Source organism: Panthera tigris, chromosome B4 (assembly GCF_018350195.1).
Source record: "Panthera tigris isolate Pti1 chromosome B4, P.tigris_Pti1_mat1.1, whole genome shotgun sequence".
NCBI classification, from domain to species: domain Eukaryota; kingdom Metazoa; phylum Chordata; class Mammalia; order Carnivora; family Felidae; genus Panthera; species Panthera tigris.
In genome coordinates, this window is record NC_056666.1 from 56,654,550 (window position 1) to 56,681,241 (window position 26,692).

Genomic DNA, 26,692 nt, shown 5'->3' on the forward strand with positions numbered 1-26,692 from the left:
AAATGACATGAGACAGACAAATATAATCCAGTGTGAAACTAACCCATGGAGGTAATAATGATATAACAGAATCTTTAACTTGGTTTTGTGTACAGACAAGAAAATCTTTTTTAAAAGAACTGGTGTCTAATTCTAGGGCAAAAGGGGATCCTCAAATCAACACCATTTACTGATTGCTTATTATGTGCAAGACACTTATCTAACAGGAATAAAATGTGTAATTTAAGGTCTCTGCTTTAAAAGGTTTATGCATTGGTTGAGAAGATTTGGAGAAATAATAATGAAAGACAGTTCAGGCTAAGGGCTAAATGATACTACATCTAAATACCTGAGGGCTTCACGAGGCCCAGAGGATCCTGGAATACTTAGAGGAATGGTTGACCAACCGAGTTTTGGGGGAAAAAGAAGGTCAAATGGGAAGTCTGGAATAAACAGTGTGGGAATTTCATGTAGGAAGTAATGATACAAGCAAAGATGCAGAGATACTTTCAGAAAGTACAGTGTAAATTTAAGTCTCAAGATTACTGGAGAAAAAAGGACATTGAGGAATATGGACTGAATCCTGTCTTTAGACTATAACATTCCTGGAGTTGCTGAGTTACATGCATGGAATAGATAGAAAACAGCTTCCCTTCTAAAGGGCAACTTGCTTTCACATGAAGTCACTTTTCCTTTATTTGTCTTTGTAACACAATCTGCACAATCAGGCCACTCTAGTCCATATGTGAAAGTGATTTTAAAACTACTGGAGTCCTTTACTATTGGCTAAAGGCTCTCTGGGTGCACTGTAATCACTCTGTAAGTAGGATGTCCCCAACAGTACTCAAACATGCACAGCAAACTTAAGGATAGGGAACAGGGTACGAGATTGCAACATAAACTAAACCATTGGTTCTCAACGTTGGCTGCAAACTATTATTAAATACTGCTGCCTGAGTCCCACCGCCAGGCATTCTAATGTTATTGGTTCTGGTGTGGAGGTGGAGTATCCAAATTTTTTAAATGTGGTGATTCTAATACACAGTCAAGGTTGCAAGCCATTTGCACTAGTCAGATTAAAGCTCCTCACTCAAGATTTCCAAACTGTAATTCCTGAAGCCTGTGAATATGTTACCTTACAATACAAAATATACTTTGCATATGTGATTAAGTTAAGGTGATTGACATGAGATTATTTTGGCTATTCTGGGTGGGCCCAAAGTAATCATAAAAGTCCCTACAAAGAGGAGAGGGAAGAGAATCAAAGTCAGAGAGAGTGACTGGAAGATACTATCTAGCCGGCTTTGAAAATGGATGAATTGGGGCTGTGAGTCAAGGAATAAAAGTGGCCTCTAGAGGCTAGAAAAAGTGATAAAAGATTCTCTCCTAAAACCTCTAGAAGGAATGAGCCCTGTGACTGGAAGACTTGTGGCCTCCAAAACTGTAAGTGTATAGATTTGTATTGTTTAAACTACGAACCTTGTGCTAACTTGTTACAACAGCAATGGGAAACTAATACACAATGTACACATTATTTCTTTCCCAGCTGGTATTTCCTCAATCTGAAATCTTCTTAACCCAGACAGATATACACTTGCCTGTTCTCTGACTCCATTTAGAGCCAACATCATTTCCCAGCCACGCCTTCCCTGGTTGCTCCTCCTGAACCAGCACCTCCTCATTCTGTTTAGCACCTTGCCCCTCATATATGTTTATTTATTATCTGTCTGTCCCGCCATAAGTCCCAAGAGGGAAGACTTTCTTTTTGTTCAGAGGTTCATACCCAGGACTTAGAATCCTTTCTGAAGATAGCAGTTTTTCAAGAAATATCTGTTACTTGGGGCGCCTGGGTGGCGCAGTCGGTTAAGCGTCCGACTTCAGCCAGGTCACGATCTCGCGGTCTGTGAGTTCGAGCCCCGCGTCGGGCTCTGGGCTGATGGCTCGGAGCCTGGAGCCTGTTTCCGATTCTGTGTCTCCCTCTCTCTCTGCCCCTCCCCCGTTCATGCTTTGTCTCTCTCTGTCCCAAAAATAAATAAAAACATTGAAAAAAAAATTTAAAAAAAAAAAAAAAAAAAAAAGAAATATCTGTTACCTGAAAGCTATCATCTAAAACCGACAACTCTCTTACTATTCTCTAACTATGAATAATTGTAAGATCTAGTCCTACAAGACAAGCATGCTTAGAAAATATCTTCATATTGTCATAGAAAAAGGAAATCCAGTTAAGGGATAACAGTATCCTTTTAAATAATGTCTGTGGAAAGGAATTGGCAAACTTAGTTGAATTAGGTTATTAAAATACTTGTGAAAAAAATCTTAGTCATTTTTTAAATGTTTATGTAAACTATAAACATGAAGTAATTTTATGAAAGAATGCTACATGGTTAATTATCACCAGACCTATTACTGAGGGATCACCTATTTACTGCTTTAGAATATATTCCTTAATTCAACTCTAAAAAATGACAGCACAAACCAAGTGAAAGGAATTCGTATATGGAACAAACATAAGATGGAAAGCTTAGAATAGGAAATGCTTTCCTTCCATAACAGTTTTCCTTTAAAGTTTTTCTTTCTCTAAATATTTTAACCTTTGATTAAGTCAGAGATAAAATCCTAAGAAGCAGTGCCTTCTACTGGTTATTCTTTAGGAATGATGATAGTATTTACTGTAAGGTTTGTAGTTAGGTATAAAAACTTGCTAAATAAATAAATAAATAATATCTATAAAGAACAAACTCAAATTCCTGCTCTTCTACAAAGCCTTCCCTTCCACCACGGTTAAAGTGACTTCACCCCACCTCAAACAACATCATTAATTCTCATTATTAGTCTACATGAAAAACTGAACATCAGTATAACCTATGACATTCATTCAATAGTTTATTTTTCTTTTCTTCTTAGTACATGCAGTATCTGAAACTAGAACACAAACACAGGAAATGCAAGAATATCATTTTTTTGAATTTCTTGGAATCCCCATAACATGTAGCCTGTCTTCCACTTAATAAGATTTCAGTAAGTATAGTTTTACTTTTAACCATTTCACCTGATTTTCCCAAGATTAAGGCTAAAGCTATGACTGTATGATAAAGGTCTTTCCAAATTGTGCCGTGTTTTTTTTTCTCCCCCAAAGAGTCTAATCCTCTATGCTGAATGAGATACAGATTAATTATATGGCAATACAATTTCTAGCACACAGTGTATTTTTCTATGAATAAATAAATGAATTGCATGAGTGTCTATTTTGTGCCAGGCAATTTATCTTTATGTTATGGAGGAAACAGGCAACTTAGATATGAAGACCCTTCTGGGTTACTGCTAAGGAAGTACAGTTTAGATGGAAATAGAAGCTATATACCCACTCATCCATTTATTCATTAATGGAAAAACATTTATTGAAAGACTACCATGTGCTTGCAGATAACAATGTAATTAAGAAATCAATAAATAATATTTTAAGGTAAATGACTTTTTATAAATGTGAGTACTATGGGAGACAGATAATAGCAAGATGATGTCTCACTAAAATAATCAGAGAATGCTTCCTACAAATTACAAGAATTCAACAGGGTAATGAAGGATGGGTCCGATGTCAATAGAGAAGACGAGAAGCTTCCAGACAAGATAAATGACATTAGCCAATTAAAAAAATTTATAGAACGATAGATATGGCATGGTTTGGCGAATAGTTTAGTTTAAGCAGAAATTTCTAGGAGGACTAAATGCAGATAAGGATGAAAGGCAGGGACTAAATGACAATGATTCTGATTAAATCCTATCTCTTTTAAATGGCTAAAGCAAAATTTGAAAGTGAAACTGAAGGCAGAAGGGGGCCGGTGATGGTTTGTGATCCCCAGAGTAACACAATCGAAACACTATTTTAGAAAGAAAAATCCTCAGACATTAGTAACTGATACAAGATTGAGGGTGGGAACCAGAAAGGGAGAACAAATGAGAGAGAGAATTCAAACATAAAGAGATTGCTGGACTGTATAATTGAGAGAAAAACACTGCTAATAAGAAATACATAAAAACTAGAAAGAAAGGCCAATTTGGAAGAAAATATGAAATCCAGTTTTAGAAATAAATCTTTGTTGATTGCAAGATTTTAAAAAAGAAACAGCAGGTACCAGAAAATGGAGAACTTCTGTGGAAGTAACTGAGGCAGCGTGGTCTTTGAAACACCAGCAGAGTTAACAATAATTGTAATTATTTCTGATTGACTTCTTCCACAATGCTCCAAGTCAGTTTATTTATTGTTCTTGTTTTATAAAATAGGAAACAGAGTCACAAATTAGATATCTTTTCTTGCACTATTTGGTCTCCGCACTATAATAGGCAGCACCTCAAGCACAGAACTGTCTCTCCAAGGGAAAAACTGGAAAAAAAAAATAGAGCGAGGGGGAGGAAACCTTGCAGTCCATCCTACTAAGGGGGATCAGTGTATAAAAAGGATTAGCAAAAAAGAGAAGTCAAAGTGATAAGCAAAGCAGCATAATTATTCTTTAAAACAATTCTACCAAACCAAACATTTGTTAGATGAACTTCTAAAATTCTGGACCATGACATTTATTTAACTTACAACGTCCGTTAATTGCTCTCCTAAATAACTGTTTTCACTACTTACTCTCTCGTGTTACATTTCAAGCACAGCAGAATGCAGTTTTAAAATGACAGAAAATATTTGAAGGATGCATCTTAAGGGAACAATGAATATGGGACATTAAAAAACAAAATAAAAACTGACAATCCTTCATATCCACAGATTATACTGCTTTTCTAGAAGTTATGGACCTCAAGTTTTTCTAGTAATAAGACTATTTGTACAAGACATTTACATTTACTTGTCTGGTCTCTTCTGTAATTAAGGTTGTTGTGAGAAAGCTAATCAAGATTAGGAATTAAACTCTACTGTTTACCAAAGGTATTTTCACAATAGAATATTACTTATCTAATAAGGGAAACCAACATAGACATTTAGCATGTCTAGGCACATTTTGATCCAAATGAGTGAAACAACCAATACTTCCTGCGCGACTTATAAACACAGAATTACAAAAAAAATTAGCATATCATTTAAAGAAATAATAGTTTCATTATTCTTATCTATGAATTTCAATTCTTATTATTCATATTTCATGGTTCAGCCTTTCTGCTTCCCTCTTACATGTTTTGAACATCTTCATTTTCCCACTAAGAGTCAGCTTTGTGTTTACTTTGTGAACATTCCACGTCAATTTTATAAACAAGTCTGTCATATATAATATTCAGAAGCCTTTTAAGTTGCAGAAACCTTATTTGTGGTAAACATGCAGACTTTCCAACTTGTATAATATTTTTTTTCTTTTATCCATAAATCCTCCTTGCCATCAGCTTCTGATACAGAACATGCCAATCTCTATACTTCTCTACACTTTGCTTCCCGCATACAAAGACCTCATTCATTATATTGTTATTTACAAGCATGAACAAGTTCATCAGGTCCTGGCATAAACTATAAATGGAAGTAGAAACACAGATTTCATAGAAATATAAAAATGGACAACACCAAGTAATAAATAAGACTAGACTCCCTCGTCACTCTCCATACACATTTCATCACTAGAGTAGAAACTTATTTCTACTAGTATTTATAAACAAAACTTACCATACCATTGAAATCTAAAAACAAAAGTAATTTTTGAACTACAGCTACATAACAATAAATTCATTATTCTCTTCTGAAATATAATTTGAATTTACAGAAAAATGTTAATACATATTATAAAAGTTTAAATTGTACTTAAAACTGCTAAATAAAAATGTTACAGTCACCAAGAAATTTCAAAGGGACCTTTACCAAGGCTGTTGCCTGTGTTTACCTTGTCATATGTTTAGTTTCTGAGATGTTCTCTGCATTGACATCAGTTCACTATACCATCCCTTCTTTCTGGTAAGAATGGCACTACTTTTAACTTCTTTACCACCTTTGTGCCCTTCTCTTCACTGGCATGTCTGCCCTTACCAAAGAGCATTCCCAGCCTTGCGCCCCCCCCCCCACCACCAAAGAGTTAGACATGGAGGGAAGTATAAGAACAAGGAAAAAATGAGGAGGTACAGGGTTCTTAGCAAAAGGGGTGGTGACAAAAGCAAAAATATCAGAAGTCAAAGAGAGAGAAGACTGAGAAATAGAATTTAATTCTTTTTAATACCTGAAAGAAATGAGTGCCTCTTTAGGAGTTGGACAAAGGATATTTCAAAAGTGCTTGAATTAATGTGCCTAAAGTAAGCAATACAATTCAGTTTAAAAGTCGCATTTGTTTTTGTTTTCTAAACAAGAGAGAGAAAGAACGGAAGGTAAGCATTTGGAAGCAGTTTATGATAGCAAAACTCCATCCTACAATGATTCAGAATTCAAAATTCGATTCTCTCTCCACTTCCTTTTCTTACTATTTCGCTGATAATTACAAATCACTAAAAATTTCACTCCAAAATTAGACCATGTATTATTGGATGAAGACTCTCAGAAAATTTTCTAAATAAAAAGATTGCTTTATTATGAGTAACATAATAGTTGGGTTCTAGAGCCAAAATTTATCTAAACAAATGATCTGCCAGTTAAAACTTCTCATCTTTATGTTTTATTGTGTTATTTTAAAATTAATCCACACTTGCTAAGTGCCTAAAACAATAGTATTCGTGATAAATAAAAAGGTACAAAGCGTATTAAATTTAATTAAACCCTATTGTAACGATTCCATAATGTTCTAATGCTTAGAAAAGTTCATGCTAAGTCTGACAAGATTGGAGGTAAACTGATCACAAGAACATTTGATTCCTAAATACAAAGTCACTTTCATTAAGAGAAGAGCGAGCAAACGTTTTTACAGAATTCTACATTTTTTTGAAAAAATTACTGAAACTTTTCTCATGATTTACAACACCAGAATATAGCAAGAAGTACTTCCCACTTAAAAATAAATCCTGACTTCTTGACTTCTTCAATAATTATTATAATTTTATTTCCTTGTCTCAAAAATAGGTGCACCTAAATTTGAGTTATTAAACATTTGATCACAGAATCTTTTCAATTGTCAAAAACACTAAATTTCAACTAAATCTACCTGAAGAAAACATAATACAAATGATTAAGACCTTTAAGTGTTGAAGAGAAATTTCTTTTAAGTTGTAGGTAAAATGACCAATTACATGAGTTGTGCAGAAGACAATACAAAACTGTAAACAGCAATTTGCTGTGAATTACATAATCCATGTATTGGTATACATTTGCCATTAATCAGAAACAAACAGAAAAAGAACAATTAACCTTCATTCATCTACAAGTTAAAAGTGTCAAAGTCCTTTTGTTCTGATTATTTATAAATTACTTTGAATAATCTAACATTAAGATTTGTGGTTCTAAAACTTGTTATTACAGTTAGAAAGGATATACTTTTTGAGGAAATAAAAAGCTTTTTCCATTGGAGTTTGGGTTTTGCCTTTCTGACAGCTCCAAGTCCACAGGATGTGGAAGGATGATTTAAATTTTACATCAAAACTGTGACTGCACTAGACTTTTTCCCCCTTCTCAAGGGAGGCATTGTTCTTGCCTTTCCATAACCAGGCGTGACAGTGCCAGACTGGAGTCATACGGCTGGTCTCTGAGTCAGCGTGAAAGTGCTCACCTCCTGAGTTTCCCCAGATGCTCGGCTCCTTGTGAGTCTGAAAGCTGAGCACTGAGTAGCCACATACTCCATTCCTGGGACAGATAGAGGATTGAAGGGAAAATGATCTAGTGATTAGCAAAACCATCTCTTCCAGTATGTGCTGTAAAACTCTTTTATTAAGAATTTAATAAGAGGTAACAATAAAAAAAACACCATGTATGTAATATCAGTACCACTTTTCTGAACCAAAAGTTGGGACAAATTGTTTAACTAGTAGTTGTGTGCTTCTGAGATAAAGAAATAAAGAAAGCCTAAAAAATCAGAAGCTTTTAGAATTTTCTGAGACACATGGTTGCCACATGTACAAATTTCAGGTTATAGACAACTGGATAGAATAGTGAAAGAATACTATATGAAATGCCTATCTATTCTTTAGATCTCTAAAAAGGTACCTTTAAAAATTGTCTGTAGAATCCCTGGAAAGGAACAATCTTTTCTGTTATCACAATAATTGGTAATGAAACAGGGATTAATTCTGTTTCTATTGTTCTGTCCTCTAATGAACCTTCCAGGAAAGTTTGAGAGGTGTCTGTATATCTTTTTTAATTTTTTAAATCTTTATTTAACTTTGAGAGATAGAGTGGGGGAGGAACATTAAGAGAGAGACACAGAATCAAAGCAGGCTCCAGGCTCTGAGCTGTCAGCACAGAGCCCAACACCAGGCTCGAACATGCAAACTGTGAGATCATGACCTGAAACAAAGTGGGCCACTCAACTGACTGAGCCACCCAAGCACCCTGAGAGGTATCTGTATCTTGTGTATATGTGTGAGCAAGTGTGTGTGTGTGTGGGGGGGGGGGGGTTGGGGGTGGGGAGAGAAACAAAGAGACAGGGATAGAGAGAGAGAGAGAGACAGACAGAGAGAGAGAGAGAGATTGAGACAGAGAAAGGCAGAGACAGAGAAGGAAAAAGAGGTGTGGGAGAAGAAGACTTTACTGTCTAATGATATGTTAATGGAAATTCATTATTTTTTCCTGGACTTCTCTATTAAGGATCTGACAGTACCATTTTAAGCATAAGCATATGCTAACAACTTTCATTTACTATATAATTCAAAAGGACTGGTTGAGGTTTTACGTATTTTTGAAGAAAAAAAGTTACAAAAATAGAAGCAAACTCCTCCCAAGTTATTAGCCCATAAAAAGTAAGGGAAAAAAAAACCAAAAGAAATATGATTCTTAAATATTACTACTACAGTGAGTAGCACTAATCTCTTAGTTATTGCTTTCCAAAATAACGCTGCTCCATTTTTTTCATGTTGTTCTCAGGAGGATATGAGTGTCTTTGCATGTTCACATATGCACATATGCACATGTTTGTAATAGCCTATAATAATAGTTCACCGTAAACACAGTGAAAGAAAATATATTTTCATTCTTGAACATCACTAGTCAGGTGAGGAGGATATGGAAAAATACAAACAAAACAAAACAGTTCTAAGAAAGAAAAAATATCTATTTAGGCTTAATGATATTAATCTCTCTGTAAAAATATCAGGTGAGGTGGATATGCAAAAATATAAAAACAAAGCAAAACAAAACAGTTTTAAGTAGAAAAAATATCTCTTAGGTTTAATGATATTAATCCCTCTGTAAAAATATCATATCACTTATTTTAATAAGTTGGTCATTTTGGCTCTCTCAGGAAACTCTCCCTATGGCAGAACTGCAAATAGGATATAAAATTTATTTTCCAAAATAATATCCTTAAGTTCTGATTTTGTTTTGAGGCTCCCTCTCTCCTATCTCCTTATCCGAGTTTCCTCTTAAAGTGCCCACCCCCACTCATACTCTCTCTCTCCCCTCTCACATTACTGGCTAAGTCTAAATAAATGGCAAATTGTTCCATAATCAAAAGTGACTTATTCTTAGCATGGTGTATGTCTTGAAATAAAATCTGTGGCATGTTTAATTTATTTAGGATCTAATAATGATGACAAAAATAATTAAGTAACCAATCTAGTTTTAATTTCTTTTGTTTTCAAAGGTCATTGTGAAATCAAGCAAGTTAAGCCTTCAAAAGCAAACCTCTAGAGAATGGTGTGCGTGTGTGTGTGTGTGTGTGTGTGTGTGTGTGTGTGTTTCCCCCAGCAGAAATGAGAAAGGAGGCTCACAGCTAAAAGGAATACTGAACATCAGTGTCAGATTTGTTAAGAATGACTGTCTAAGTAGTTCAATGAAGAAAAATATTATGACCCTTACCCTCTTTGGAATCCAGAAAAGTCTGACAAGGAAAAGTTTATACATTGCTAAATTGTGGCCAATTTAGGGGACTCTTTCTTTCCATGCCCCATACAGATTTGGTTACAGCTTGTTCCTACAACAGCTGTTGAAAAATGAATGAAGTAGAAAATATTTATGTTATATTCAAAATAGACAGCAAAGAACATATATACAGTGCAAAAATCTTTCCTAGGACAACAGCTTCTAGTTGTGACAGACAGGCATGCTATGCAAAGACAGATTTTCTGAACCTCCTGACAAAATGCAGAATTTGCCATTATAATCATGAAAAGTCCAAAAGTAAGGGTGCGATGCCAAAGATGGTGAGCATCTATCAACCCAAACTCCAAAACAGCGGGATGCAGCTATGGTTGATGTTACAAGAATGCTGAACCTCTCTATTGGTTCCTTTCATGCCAAAGCCTCTTTGCTTGGATGAATATGAATTAAATCCATAAGCTTTCTTATTTTTCTAGCTTGACCTCTAAACTCATTTTACATCTTAACTGTTTATCTTCTTCCCCCCATTAATCTTTCTGGTTTTAGCACGTTCCCTGTTGTTTTTAGGGGGGGGGGGGAAACTTTAAAAGCATGGCCCATACTGCCACTGTGGATGAGTTAGGAATGTTAACTCTTTTCTATAAATGGGTACAAACTATTAGCAGTAACCTAAAGGCTACCCATTTCTTGCCCCTGAAGTGAAAATTCAAAGGATATGGCACATGCCGCACGAAAGACAATCATCAAACTCTTATAAAAGTATGATAAGTATGAAGACATAAAAAGATCCCACTACAAGGTTTACACTACATTTCACACAGGGCTAAGTGCGATGTCACTATCACATTTCCATTAAAAAATTTAAAGTATGTCATAGAGATAAACTTTTTGAAGTAAATAGTTTTTCCTCTTTACTTTCTCTTTTCAATCCGTTCCGTGGCTAAGGATATACAATGCAGCTGTTCTTAAAAATACTATGTCACTATCATAGAAATGTCTAATTTTAGATTGTAATTTTAGTCAGTAATATGAGTTCTTTCTTTTTCTGTTTATTAAAATATAGATGATAAGAAATTTCATTGATTAACACAATCCATTTACTTACATTACCATAAAATCTGTTAGTAGAAAAACCAAAAATTTTAAAGGTGTTCACTTTACAAATCCATAAAAGAAAAGAAAAACTAATCAAACGAAAATATCAACACTTTAAAGTTGGAATCTTGCACTTCAATAGTGTTTACCATTTACCATTTTATACGCAGTCTGCCATATTTTCTGCTGTTCTGTAGTATTTCCCCTGAAGCTTAACAAAGGCCCAGCTGTATAAACCAGTTCTGTCAAAGAACATAGTTAAGGGATGGATAAAACAGGGAGGGGTGTCTTACTGGCTGACCACTGTCTGAGCTTATGAGGATAAAGGAGCCTTGGTGGAGAAAAGTAATCATCCATTGCTTTTTTTTTTTTTAACCTCATTACCACATGCTAAAACATTTTTTTTCCACTACCCAAACACCCTATTCCAATCCCCTGTGACTTTGTGTTCCAAAGGGGACAAAATCCTCCCCAACATTCCCTTCCCTCCTCTTCTTGTTTTTGTTTGTTTGTTTTGTTTGTTGTTTATTATGCTGATTTTATGTTTATGAAGGCATGATCCTTTAAAGACTTCCTAAAATACTGGTTTCCTCTCCATTAAACCATCCACACACAGTCCCCTGAAAACATTTTAAATGGCTAAATAAACTTACTTGTTTTGGATTCCTTTTTACCAAAATATTATCAACAGCTTTCCATTGCAAGATAGTTATTTCTGCTAAGGACTCTAGAAAATGACGTATCCCTTTAAAAGATAGTAAAGCATCTATAATTGAGGTAGAATGAGTGCTGAAACCCAGCATGCATCTTAACATTTTAAAGAATGTTTCCATAAAATACTTCAAAGAGAGTTGGCTACATGCACACTCAGAGTGTGTAGCAACATGAGATATGGTCCTGAAGTTTGAAGGAAAGTTTAGAGTGAGCTAATTAATCCTTTCAAAACCTAGCTCTCATGTGTCCAAGAACATCAAACTGTGGGGAAGATTTTCCAGAGATTTAAATATGCATTTCCTATTTTCAAGTTTGTCATTCTTACATACTTTGCTGACATTATTTATAAAGGACTGAAGCCAAATCTCACTCAAAGGGAGCTACCATAACTGCACTGGTTAAAGAGTCAGCGAAACACATTAAATGCCCAAGGAAATCCCTGGGCAAGTGCCACTAGAACTTATATGGAGAGAACATATCAACTCTAAAGTTCGTTCTATTTCAGGGTGTCCTTTGAGGTTGGGACAAATATTTGAATGTTATTAAATCCTCTATTTATCCAAAAGCTGCTGCAGCCGTACTGTAAGACTTCTTCATCCTGCCCTGTCAGTGACCTAGTGGGATTATCCTTTTTTAGAAGGGGTAAAATATGATTCTTTCACCAATCTTCATATTTTCTATTCAACGTGAAATGTATACTTATAATACTAAATGCATTTTCTTTAGGGTAAACCATGAATTCCAGTTGCTTTAAGAATCTACCTCTTCCCATATTCATGGCTTGTACAGGTACCAGAGCAATAGTCATTCATACTCCACCTTGCTGCATGTGGTAGTCTAGTTTCAGAAATAACGGAGTCATTTGCTTCTAATAAATGTTTGGTTCTTATGAAACACTCTGAACTTATCAAAGTATATCAAACCAATACCTGCCTATGTCATATTCAACTTATCATACAGGAGAAATGGAATACAGGGGGAAAAATATCCCGTGGCAAAAGGAAGCAATGTTTAAAAATTCACTTTTATACCATCATAAACTTCTTTCCATGCCTTTCTTTAAAGTACTTACTAAACTGTCTAGAAATAGTTGCAGATAATGTATCCAACTTTTATGAAACCCACCAAAACATTATCTCACAAAAGAAAATAAAGCCACCAAATGTAGTACCATTCTGTGATATTTTAAGAAAATTAATACTAATTAAAATAAGTATTATATATACACTAAATTTTCTCAAAGCACCTGGGTGGCTGAGTTGGTTAAGCATCTGACTTGATTTCAGCTCAGGTCGTGATCTCACCATTTGTCAGATGGAGCCCCACATGGGCTAACAGAGCGGGGCCTGCTTGGGGTTCTCTCTCTCTCTCTCTCTCTCTCTCTCTCTCTCTCTCAAAATAAATAAATAAACTTAAAAAAACAAAATTTCTCAAATTCAATACACTTTCCAAAGAGAATATTTTAATTATACTATTAACATATCCGCATGTATACAATCTTTTACACAAATCAGTTGCAGAATCTTAAATCTGCTGAAACGTGCTGTGTCTTATGCTTTTCTTGCACTTCTTTGCATTCTTATTATGTCAAACAACCATTAATAAAAAGTTTACAGTGATTCAAATATCTATAAAAATGCTTTTTAAGATAACGCATACCTCCTGTTATTTAAATCTTCTTACAAAAAGCAATAAGAACAATAGTATTGTGGGAGATATCTAAAGATATTCTCTAGGACATATTTTTTTTTTCCTTTGGTTTTAGAGAAGTATGAATGACTCTCACTACTTGTGCATTGATATGTGCGAGTCACTGTGCTAGATGCTGTATTATTTCTCATTATCATAACTCTCTATTGGACTACAGACTAAAATGTAAGAGTTAAAATCATTAACTTCTGAGAAGGAAACATAAAGGTCAATCTTCATGACCTTGAGTTTGGCAATGGTTTACTAGATTTGACACCAAGAGTAAAAATGACAAAAGGAAAAAAAAACTGATAAATTGAACTTCCTCAAAACTATAAACCTTTGTGCTGGACATGATACTATAAAGGAAAAAGCAACCTAAAAATAGGAGAAAATACTTGCAAATCATATATTTGATGAGGGACTTGCTTCTAGAATATATAAAGACTTCTAATAACTCATGTATGTATATATTTACATATACATACATATTTACTAAGTTTATATATATTTAAAAATTATGGGATTACAATAAAAGACAATGATCCATGTTTTAAATAGGCAAGAGATCTGAATAGACATTTCTTTAAAGAAGATTACAAATTGCCAATGAGCACCTAAGAAAATGTTCACTATCATTAGTCATTAGGGAAATGCAAACTAAAAACCACAGTATGACACCACCTTTCATCCACTAGGATGGCTAAAACAAACAAAAGTCAGACAATGACAAGTATTGGAGAGAACGTGGAGACACTGGAACCATCACAGATTGCTGGGAGGAATGTAAAATACTGCTGTTGCTTTGGAAAACTTGGGAAGTTTATAAATAGTTAAAAATAGAGTTATCATATGACCCAGCAATTCTCCCTTCTATGTATACACCTGAGAGAAATGAAAACATATGTCCACAGAAAAACTTGTACACAAATGTGCATAGCAGTATTATTCATAGCCAAGCAAGTGGAAGCCACCCAAACAGCTACCATTTGATGAATGGACAAACAACATGTGGCACCTCCATACATAAAAATATTATTTGGTAATTAAAAAATGAAGGTTGGTACATGTTACGACATGGGTGAACCTAAGAGGAAAAAGCCAGTCAAAAACAACACACAATATATGATTCCATTGCTATGAAACATCTAGAATACGCAAATCTGTATATAAAGTAGGTCGGTGGTTGCTTAGGAAGGGGGTGTGGTAGAGATGGAAGAGAATGAGGAATGACTGCTAATGTACAAGATAGCTTGTAGAGTGACGAAAATATTCTGAAATTAGGATGTGGTGATACTTACACGACTCTGTGAATATACTAAAAATCATTCTATTATATACTAAATGGGCTTGGTATAATAATCTTAAAAAGTAATTTTTTAAAGCTACAAAGTAGACATTATTGCCTCCATTTTATCTATAGAAACAGGCTCAGAGCTGTTACATAATTTGATAGAAGTCTTACTGAACTAGAATTTGGAGCTAGATCTGACCCAAATATCACCACATTTTCATTATAGAACATCTTTTTTTATGAAGGAACTTAAATATATGCTTTAAAACTGATTTTTTTTCTCTAAAAAGTTAGAAGTATATTTATCATTTCTGTTGCTTGTGTTTGGATACAAGCTTTTATAGAACATTGTGGTTAGACCCACATCAAGCACAAGTCCTTTTTTTTTTTTTTTCTTCTCCTGACATTTTTTTCATTACTTTCTTTTAAACACCCTCTTTGTAACATTATCTTTTTGGAACTATGATAAGCAAATATTTAATGATTGTTCTAAATGAAAACACTGTACAAAATCAGAATTTATTCCTAACGCACACAGGGCACATGATATCCTATTCTTCCATATGTTCTCAGTGGTGGGTTATCTATTTTTATGTTGATTCTTACCAATCTCTTCATTTAAATGTTTAGAAAAGATACGTGTTACCTTACTGTTATCATAGTTCAGTCTGGAGCAGTTTAACCCAGTATAACAATCCTACGAACACAGGTGAAATTTTAGGAAGGTAACTTCACCTCCAGGTTATCTGAAGAAATTTCTAAGGATTCACAGCCTTTGTAAGTAATTTGTGGGATAATCTCCAAAATAATTATCACTAGGTGTTAGTATGTGTTTTTTTTCCATCTTCAGGGCTCAAGCTTAGTCCATTTCCTGTGAAATCAACTATTGTTGGTGCTAGCTAGATAATCAAGTCTTTAAAAAAATTGTAGGGGAAGCAGAATGGATAAGCTGACTGTATTTTAACATTTCCTTTTTCTTAATAGTTTGTTTACAAATGCATTCCCACTATTACAAAAGTAGAGCACGATGCTCAATTATTACTATTCCATGATATATTTTAAGATTTGTTCCACTTATGATAGTAGCTTGAATTGATTTAGGTCAATTCAGCATAGGCTCAGTTAAATAGACATTGATTTGCCTGGGCAAGTAACTTTAAACCAATTTAGAACTCAGCATTTCCTTGAAGTGCATCGGAGGAACTGTTTCAATTTTTATTTCTTTAAAAATGACTTAGACTCTATGAATGTGGAGAACAAAGAAATGCTTTAGAGGGAAAAGGCACAGACATTTGGGTAATAACAATACTAACTACAAACTACGTAAATGTAAGCACTAAAGCAAAGGAGCATATTGTTCCTCAGGACCCAGATACTTTAAAAATCAATGACTATTAACATTACTAATTAAAGAATTGTTTTTTAAATGTGTGCTGGTAGTTCACATTTATTAATTTCATCTTAGTTTAAATTAAGCACAATTTTTATACTACAGTGAGTAATCTACTTAAAAATTCTAAATGTAAATACAGAAACCTCACATTCTGGTCTTTCTCTCCATTACTGAAACCCATCTAATAAACTTTTTAATCCAGTATAGACTTTTTAAGCAAACTCCAAGTGAATTTACTCACTTTGAATTTTGAAATTCATGAGTTCTCTGTGAGCTACTAAATTTGGACTATAGACTCTTTGAACCACAAACAATACTACTCATTTTTCAGGCTCATGCAAGATCTAGCATAGGGCATAGTAAACCAAACTGGAGCTCGGGGGTGACATTTAAGAGCATGTGCTTTGATTGACAAACCATGGCTGAGTCTCAGTCAGACTATCTTCTGGCTCTGTGACTTTGACCATGTAACCTAACCTCTCTGAGTTTCCGTTCTTTCACTATAGGAAATATAAATAGTATATCATTTATGCATTGGGGGGAAGTAAATGAGTACAGGGTACATATAAAACCATGCAGCAATGTACCCAATACATTATATATACTGAAAAAATGTTATCTATTATTATTGTTGTTATTTGGAACTCAATTGAGTTGAACTGAATCTAATTTAAACCACTCAAGTGTAAAGCATAGTTAAGGTTAGGATATGACACAATCTAATTAGCTATGAGAAGCCATCTGTGTTTAATATATTTGGACCTATGAAAAGGAGCCAAGAGTTATTTTAATATTTCTATACAGCCAAAATTTTTATTTTTGAATAAAAAAATAAGATTTAGAACTCACTGCACAAGGCTCAGATTTCTGAATCTTGCTGGAAAAGTGAGTAATCAAGATCTACTGTGTAGCACTGCAGCATCTGGGCCCTTCAAATAATTTTAATTTCAACTTAAGTTGAAAGAAATCACTACTGAGTGACACCAAGAACCTCACTAACGGTCTTCCTGCTACCAACATACTAAAATTTCATCCCATCGCTAGGAATTCAGAATATGGTTTTTGCTGTGTGACATTTATTGCCAAACAACTTTTATAAAATATGTTCCTTCCACCTGCTTCTTGAGGGTAAGCTTAATCCCCTTAGGATAAAGGAGAGTAGGATGTGCTTTAAAAGATTCAGTCATTGTAAAAGTTTCATTAGAAATTGCTATTCACATAAACAATTTCCCCATTCTATGTGTAGGACTTAAGACTTCCAGACCAAGAAATGGGTTTCTATCGTACAGAATAAATGTAAAACATGGTTGCATTGTATCACTGCATTTGCTACCCTTGCATTGTAAGGAACTCAGTTTGGCTTAGATAGACACCTCACATTTTGTACAGCCATCTGACTGAGAACCCTGAAGCTGAACCCCAAACGGGTAATTTTTGAAAAATCAAACAATCACAAGAGTGAAAGGGAAAAAAAAAGCCTACGAAGAATTTCTTTTTCACTCTGTGTAACTATTTAGCTACTGAAACTGTTAACACTGTTCTTTATACATTATCATCAATAATTTTAACTACACCCATTCCCAAAATGACTATGTAGTTCACCTAAAAACATTGTGTATTTCTAAAAAAAATGTTTGAAAACAAATTCCAAGAGAAAACAATTGAGTTAGAATGTTCTGTCAATCATTTGGCAAGAAAATCAATTGAAAATGTGCAGTTCCAGGTAGATTTCTGCTGGCTATCACCAAAAAGCAGATTGAAATAATAGCCACTTCAAAATGGAGTGATGTCAAGATAGTTTAAGCACCACCAATTACTTGCCATATGGACTATATCCCCTCAGCTCTTGGAGTATTTAGAAACTATTCAGAATTAATAAGCACTGCTGTCACCGTACTGTCAAGAAATGTGAACCCTTATTCATATTTCGGAGGTACTGTGGGTAAATATAAGAAACAGTAAAGAACTATAATCTAAGGGAAAATACATTTAAATCACATTGTCTATTGAACCTCAATGTTAGCAATGTTTTAAATGCCAACACTGGATAAACTATGTTTTTTAATAATAAAAAAAAAACAAGTTTGCCTTCTTGATTCTTGGAAACCCACAGAGCATTATCAAGGAATGCATTATTAGAATTCCCACTTCAGTGTTAACATGGGCATCAATCCAGGAGCCACCATAAAGTTCAGGTCTTAAACGTTTTTAGCAACTTGTGTATTAATTTCTGCCTCTGTGGAATTTCTATTAGAGATTTTTGAGTATCTAAAAACAGTGTTAATTTCTAACATTTTATACATGGATTTGTGTGTGTGCGTGTGTGTGTGTGTGTGTGTGTGTGTGTGTGTGTGGTGTGTGTGCTACGTATGGCAATATAGATCAAAGAAAACTGTAGAAAGGTAATCTTCCACTATCACCCAACTATTTCTTTTTTTTTAAATTTATTTTGTATAGTTTTAGGAGATAGAACCAGAATCAGAGCTATTATTTAATATTTATTGAGTGTCTACTATGTATCAGGGTGCCCTACACTGAGAAAGCCAGCACATAAACAAATACTTATAATACTATATAATATACAAAAGATTTACAAAGACTGACAAGAAAATAAGAGTTAAAAGCAGACATTAAGAGAAGCTAGATTTAGGCTCAGTGTTAAAAAGAACCTTCTAACTGTCAGAGCCACCAAAAAAAGAATTGTCTCTTGAGATAATGAGATTCACAACACTTTAAGTCTAAACAGAAGACAGATCATGTATCAGAAATACTATAGAGAAGATTCACATGTATCTCTAAAAGTTGGGACTAGTTGACCGCTATGGTTCCTTTCAATGCTGGTATTTTATTCTTCTTAAAAGAATGGGTATGATTTTCTAATACTTCTATTATGGTATATATTATAGTGAGCACCGGAATTTAATGTATCTAAGGTGAGAGTACAAAATGTTGGAAAATGGAAATTATAATAGTATAAATAAAGAAGTTTCATGAGCACCAATCATTTGGACATCTATTAATTATGGATAAATCCTATGAGATGGTAGTTGATAATGTGAATATTTCATAAATTATATAGTATATTTTTTCTTCACTTTTAAAGATAATATTATAAAAACTGTGACTATGTTATATGAGTTATATTCTAAGACTGGTAGTAGATCCAAAATAATTAATCCTTTTTTATTCTTCTTTCAAACCATGAGCATGCATTTATGTTTAATATAAATACAGGGAGACATATGAACATCTTATATGCGTATTTTAGTCCTACTAACAACACAATTTAGTATTTTCCTTGACTTTCTTTTTTTTCCATTTCCTAATGAACTTTTAGTTTCTTTCATCTAGAACTTTTTTCCTTACACGAAGTATTTGAAAGCATATGATTCCTAGGATTTCTAATTTGGGGTAATACAGGCAGCAATTTTAGCTTCCTCTCTTTCCTCTATGTGTCATGTAACCTTCTACTACAAAGAAAGGACTAATACTAAGTCTTAAATTATCAATTAAAATACCTCAGTCCAGTATTCACCCAAGTCTTAGGATCAACCAAAAACTAAGAATACAAATTTTGCCCTATAACTCATCTCAGGTAACAAATCCAATTCTTGCTTGCTGACTATATTTCTAGGTATAAAGGTTTAGTATATAGTAAGCTTCTGCTATATTTGATCATACTTTTCCAATGCTTTACTTATTTATATTTCAGGGACTTATATATAAAGAGAAAAATGCTCCCTAAATCTGTTTAATCTAAAAGAGTTATTATAAAAAAGTTTTTTAAGGGGCACCTGGATGGCTCAGTCAGTTAAACACCAGACTCTTGATTTCAGCTTAGGACATGGTCTTACGGTTGTGGGATCAAGCCCCGCATTGGGCTCCACGCTGGGCATGGAGTAGGCTTGAGATTCTCTTTCCCCCTCTCTCTGCTCCAATCCCCTCTCAAAAACAAAACTAAATAAAACAAAATTAAACTAAAAATCAGGATGCATTGCAGGAAATCACAAAAATCCAGAGGCTGAAAGGTGCTGGACAGGTAATATCAGTGAGTAGAGGACATGACTGTGCAGACTGTGGTGGATGGGGGTCAAGGTGACAAGAACACTGTAGAAAACTGCAGAATATATGCTCAGATTAGAGTGGCTGATGTGACCTTTCTCAGGCCACTAATGTGACCAAAACATCCAATTATAAGGGGAAAAAAACAAATCTAGATTTTTGTGGGAAATATCCAATATTTTCACGTTAGTAAAACCAAAAGAAAAGCAACAAACACCACTAGCCAGTGGATCAATTTGTGACCTTTGGTTTAATGTGAATCTAAGAATGAACAGAATATTTAATATTAGAACTGTTTCAAGTTATCTCAGTATTTGTTGTCACTGTAGCTACAGTTCTTTTACCTAAATACGATATTAACGACTGTAGCTAGTACTTATACACCACCTAATAATATATCACTTGAAATGAAATATGTCTCTATATCTACCCACACACCTACACACCTACTTACCCATCTAACCCTCAAAACCCTACAGGTCATCACTACTCCTGTCCCTATCTGTGACTGAAGAAGCCAAAGAATGGAGGTAGAGTGACCTGCCCAAAGTCAAACAGCTGGTAGGAGGCAGGGTAGGATTTAATCTTCAGCCTTTAGCTCCAGAATCTACTACACTGCTTGTATTGCAAATATCTATGATGTGAGCTAAATACATAAACCACCTTTTACAAAGACACAACTACCTACCCCAAAATGACTTATCTACTGGCCAATATATTTTTTGTCACTTATGAATGAGTAAGGCAGTCGGAAAATATAATTTAGATACCAAAATGCTGAAAACTTTCGGTGATATGGAAGGTTCATTATAATATTTGACGCTAAAAGCATCCCAGAAAATCCTGTGCACATGATTAGTAGACTCTATGATAAATCTAACCTATTTTCTGTAGCCCTGTTGCCAAATATCAACAGTTATCTACTCAGCACTGCGTTTGCCTAACAGTCTATTCACTTATGGCACATTCCCTCCTCTGAAATAGTTTTTCTCACCTCTCTTAAAGAAAAAAATAAAAACAGTAGTTGTAAGACGTTTCTAAATAGAAGTATTTTATTATAATAATGATTATTCTGCCAAAAACAACAGAAAATAATCCATATTTCTAATGATTTGCCATTTGTTTAATTTTAATTGACTTGCAATACAGTTTTTTAATTCTCGAGTATTGTTTGTAGCTTACTTGGACGTGACCCAAGGTGCATTTCAAATAAGGGATAAACTTTGAAACTGCTCTAGTCTAAAGACTAGACTAGGGAAACTACCCAGGTAATTAATTCTCTAGATTAGTAATAAACTAGTTCTAAGATAAAATTTCCAGCTTGCATCAGTGACATTTCTGCTTCTGCCATCTCATTCCCCAATTTGATTTAGGTTTCTATTTGAATACAGAAATCACAACTTTCACACAGATCACATGTAAGTTGGAAGTAGAAGCTTCTTGACTTTGTTTCTATGAATCTTCTCAGGAAGAGCAAAAAGAAAACAACAAGAATGCCACTGGCTTGATCCAGGGATCTATCCCTTATGAGATAGGCCTGCCAAAAACCATTTGTAAGTGGAAGAAAATAAGTATATTAATGGACAAAACCTGAAAAATCTTACCTAGACCTAACTCTCCATAGTAACTCTGAGGTCCTCAAAATAAGCAGTTGGTAAAATATGTGTACAATAGCATGATTTAAAACAAAACTAAAGTTATCTTGCTTATTAAGGTCTATAAGTAATGCTAATAAAGGCTAATAAAATGTGTTGTGAAAGGAACATATAAAAATGTGTAAATAGATAACTAAGTAGACCTCCTTTCAGATTGACAACTTTGCGAGGACAGAGACCATGTATGTTTTCTTCATTTTCATGTACCTTGAACTAACACGGTGTTGACGTATAAAATATTTGTTGAGTGACTGTCTAAATACACAAAATAATTCTTCCATCAACATCGCTTAAAGAATCGCTAGCACATAATCCACCTAATACACCTTTTTAAAGGGAAGCTAAGTTAGAATGGTTCTGTACTACCAAGGAAGCCTAATAAAAAAAGTACAAAAAATAATCAACAGGAGCAGTCCATCAATCAGAGGAGGTCTGATCATGATTAAATAAGAGCATTTTAAAAAACCTCAAATTTCCGTTCATAAGTAGAATTTAAAGCAGCTGTTCAGCACTTAGCACAATGTCTGCCCTAAGAATTTAAAAAAAAAAGAAAAAAAAGAAAAAAAAGAAGGGAAAAAAAAAGCAAATCATGGCAGCAGTGAAACTATTGCTCTAAGACTTCAAAGTTGATATGACCTTTAAAAAAAAAAGCTAAAAATACAAAGGGACAATTTTACATTTTCATATTGCACTGCAGACAAAAAGAATCTGGTATTACAATGTAGGGGCCTCTGTTTTTAACATGAAGCAGAGAGGTGTTTCCCTTAGAAGCAAAGGTCTTAGGGGACATGTCTGTCACAGCAGTTATTTTCTGTCTCACTTGTTGGCAAACTTACATTTCAAAACAACAACAAAAACGAGCCTCCCCAGCTCCCTGTAAACCAAGGAGGTAGAAACAAAAAATATTTCAAAGCAAGAAAGCAAACAGACTGTGAGGACTGAAACTCAGACCAAAGGCATCTGCTCTCCAACTCACACTCCCCACAACCACCCAGCCTTCTTACAATCTTACAGATTTTCCTAAGAGATGTTGCCATTTTAGCTTTGTTTTTCCCTAAGTTCTGGCAATACCCATCACTGCAGGCAAGGCAGCAAAGCCACTAGCAGAATCCAAACCGGAAAACAGAAAAGCTGTTCTGTCTTTTCTTCCCTGCCACTCCATTACTAATTTATTTTTTTCCAAAGTAAAACTCCTTCCTTCTATCCAAAACGGCAATCACTAACTTCCAGCATATAACAATTATTTCATTAAGCGCAAAGAATACAGAAATGATTACAATCTGCAGAGCTACGAAACGGACTGGTCGACATACTGGACAATTTCCCCTTGGGCTCCCACTTTTCTCAGAGAGAAATAATACTGTAAACCAGCTAGTGTGTTCCTCCTTAAAAGAAGAGGACCAAAGCAATCTTTGTTTTCACTCCTTTCTAGTATATCTCCCTCCTGAATCCCACCCAATGTGGTGGTTGCCAACACAGCTTCCTGTTCAGTCTTGATAGAAAGAAAGAAAGAAAGAAAGAAAGAAAGAAAGAAAGAAAGAAAGAAAGAAAGAAAGAGATCTAATGCCATGATTATCAATATATCAGTGAGAATACAATAATATTAAGATTCTCCAAAAGATACTGTTTTCAAAATTCTACCCACACACAGTGCTTTATATTTTTCCCATTTAAATTTAGAATTAACATCCCACAAAATAAACCCAGGGTTTGTGTCAAGAAAAGTATCTCTCTTTGCATGATTACAATGAGAACAGGAAATCTTTGCCTGCATTCATGGGTCACTTGTGCCTTACATAAATTTCTCTCTATGATTTACTACATTTAGCTTCCTATGTATAGCTGAAGTTCAAACTTCAGTCTTTACAGGGTAATATTACAGAGAAAAAATGAGATCCTATAGATAAATGATAGTTACCACAACATTCATATGTAACACGTGTCACACATATCCTATATTAACAATATAGAAGTTCAGCTGCCATTGAATCCGTATTGTTTGTAAATTTAATCCAATTCAACAAGTATTTCATGAATGTTGAAACTGTGCTTGGTATAAGGAAATAAAGATGAATGATTCTTAGCTGATGCACTCACAATATAGTGACATCACAATCTAGTGAGGAGACACAACTGTGGGAAATTCTATAAACAGAGGCAGAAAGCAGATCCTATGGAAGTCACGGAGGGAGTACATAATTCTCTCAGTCAGTTAAAGCAGGATTCAAAAAGCAGACAACACCCCAAGGGAAACTTAAAGAATGAGGTTATACCAAAGGAAAACCAAAAGCACCGAATTAAAAGAAGTATAGAGTGATATAGAATGGCTAGAAACAAGGGTACAAGATGGGAATCAATAGATTTAGTAGCTAGATAAATGGGATGATAAATAGAAGGTCAGATTCAGGTTTATATATTTAATACATCCCTTGAATACCAAGACCGTGTTTAACACTGGAGCCTGAGGATGCTGCAGAGGTTGAAGTTATTAAATTAAGAAGTGCCATGACCAAAAGACACATTAAATAAAACCCATCATCCAATTCCTGCACTAAACACAAAAATCAAAACTTTCCCACGGACTAGAGATTAACAGCCAATCCTGTAGTTTGGGGCCCTCCATAGCCTGTCCTCAGTTTACCTACCATATACCCTATATCTCAGTCCCACAAGATTCTTACCACATCCAAAGTTGAGCATGATTATATGGTCTGGCATGCCAATGCTCAGTCTTTCAATCCTATGCCAGGAGCTCCAAGAGTCTATACAACCTCCAGGAACCAGTTCAAAATCAGCACCTTTACATAATCTTTCAGCTCCACATTCGAATATATTTTGCCCTTCTTTGAGCTCCCCAACATTTTGTATCTATTGCAGTTATTATATCATGTAGTCCTGTGATGTTTATGTGAACTTTTCTACTGTCCAAATGAAGGCTGTTAAGGGAAGATTTTCCCCCCAAACGTTGCCTTAAAAAGTTTTGCATTTAGTAAATGTTCAATGACTATGTTTTTTTATTTTTTAAAAATGTTGATTTATTTACTTTTGAGAGAGAGCACAAGCAGGGGAGGGGCAGGGAGAGAGAGAGAGAGAGGGAGACACAGAATCTAAAGCAGGCTCCAGGCTATGAGCTGTCAGCACAGAGCCTAACGCAGGGCTCAAACCAGCGAACCAGGAGATCATGACCTGAGCCAAAGTTGGACACTTAACTGACTGAGCCACCCAGATGTCCCCTCAATGAGTATTTATTGAATTGTACCAAGATAAATCATTTAGGTATGTTTGTAAGTTATTTAAATGACCTTAAAAGTTTATGAAGGTAACAAATATCAAAAAACAAATATGAAGTTAACATCAGAGATAAAGCATTCTTCCTTTCATATTAGGTATATTTTGCAGTCACTACTACCTTAGGCTATGTAGCTGTTGTGGTAAGCCTTCCTGATTTTTTTTAACCAGAAATCATATAAGCAGATACGTAGTATAAAATATTTGAAGCTAAATCTACAATTCTTATATAACCGGACAAATTAAGGTGAAATTTTAGTGAAAATATCAAAAACTGCTGAGGTAATGTTTTCTTCTCTACCAGCTATTCCTCAATGATGAGTAAAAATGATACACATTTAAATCAGGTGCAATGGAGAGATATTACAACATTTTTAAGGTCTATAACTTGTAATCTATTGGTATCCTATTCTTCCACTTGTTTTTGTTTATGTTTATTTATTTATTTTGAGGGAGAAGGAAGGGCAGAGAGAGGGAGAAAGAGAATCTCAAGCTGGTTTTGCGCTGTTAATGCAGAGCCTGACATGGGGCTTGATCTTACCAACCTGGAGATCATAACCTGAGCCCAAATCAAAAGCTGGACACTTAACCAACTGAGCCACCCAGGCACCCCATATCCTTTGACCTGTTAAAATCTTTAGAGAATAATGTAGTATTTGATAAAATGTTAAATATAAGGGAAAGGAGGCTTGAAAACAAAGTATCAAGGAATTCACAGAAAGAATATAGCAGGGAGAGTTTTTAGATATTCAAATTATTACTATTAATTTCAGGGCATCTAACAATTGATAGTTCGACATGGCTTGGTTAAGCTTATATAGTTTAATCCAAATAGTTTTAATTTTAAATTTCTTTTGCTCTTGTATCACGAAATAGTTTAATAGAAAATACAAGTCATGGTTATTTTCCATGTGTTATGCCAACAAATGATCAGAAATTATCACAATGAATTTTTGCAACTATCATAGCTATATACTGTTTTCATGATATAAGCACAAACCACAGTTATGACCTCATACATTAGCACAATACTTTGGCTCTCTAATACAGGTAAAATTCAAATGGAATTTCTCTCACACACCAAAAAATGCATACAATGCCTCGATAATTCTGTATGCATTGCATTTGAATTAATTTACTGAATAAATATTAGTGGAGAGTGAGTGGTGCACCTGTGTGACTTTTAGCATCTCCTTACTATTTAAATTATAGTAAAGTGGATCATAGGTGCTCCCTGACATGATATTCTGTAATATTCCACACATATAACAAGAAAACCTTCACGTGTAATTTAAGAAAGCAACAGGTAAGTTAGTAACAGGTGCCAGAAAAAGTATTTTTGAAATAAAAATTCTGAAAACTCTGTCTCAAGGCCCAGCGAAATATGAAGATAAATAACAAAATAAATGGTGAATATCAATTTGTATGTAGAAAACTGATTACCATGCTATTTTCAAATTTTGAGCACTTTATAACACAGTACAGTATTTCAAGGTGAATATTTAATGCCGTAAATGACCTTACCAAAATATATCTGTTTGAAAGCCAGTAACATTTCTTACGAAGTAATAGAAAACTTACTTGTTTATCCC

The 26,692-nt window shown here is 34.5% G+C and overlaps 1 protein-coding gene across 15 annotated transcripts in view; it reads right to left on the reverse strand.

Moving 5' to 3' along the window:
- SOX5 (SRY-box transcription factor 5) overlaps nt 1-26,692 on the reverse strand; it is a 930,253-nt gene that overhangs the window by 354,203 nt on the left and 549,358 nt on the right. Inside the window, exon 1 of one of the 15 annotated variants that reach the window (XM_042991944.1) lies at nt 23,731-23,746. The exons of the other annotated variants lie outside the window; for them this stretch is intronic. Within the exon in view, the coding sequence (XP_042847878.1) occupies nt 23,731-23,738 (8 nt within the window). The 5' untranslated portion in view covers nt 23,739-23,746. Of the gene's footprint in view, nt 1-23,730; nt 23,747-26,692 lie in introns of those variants that run through there. 15 annotated transcript variants of the gene reach the window in all.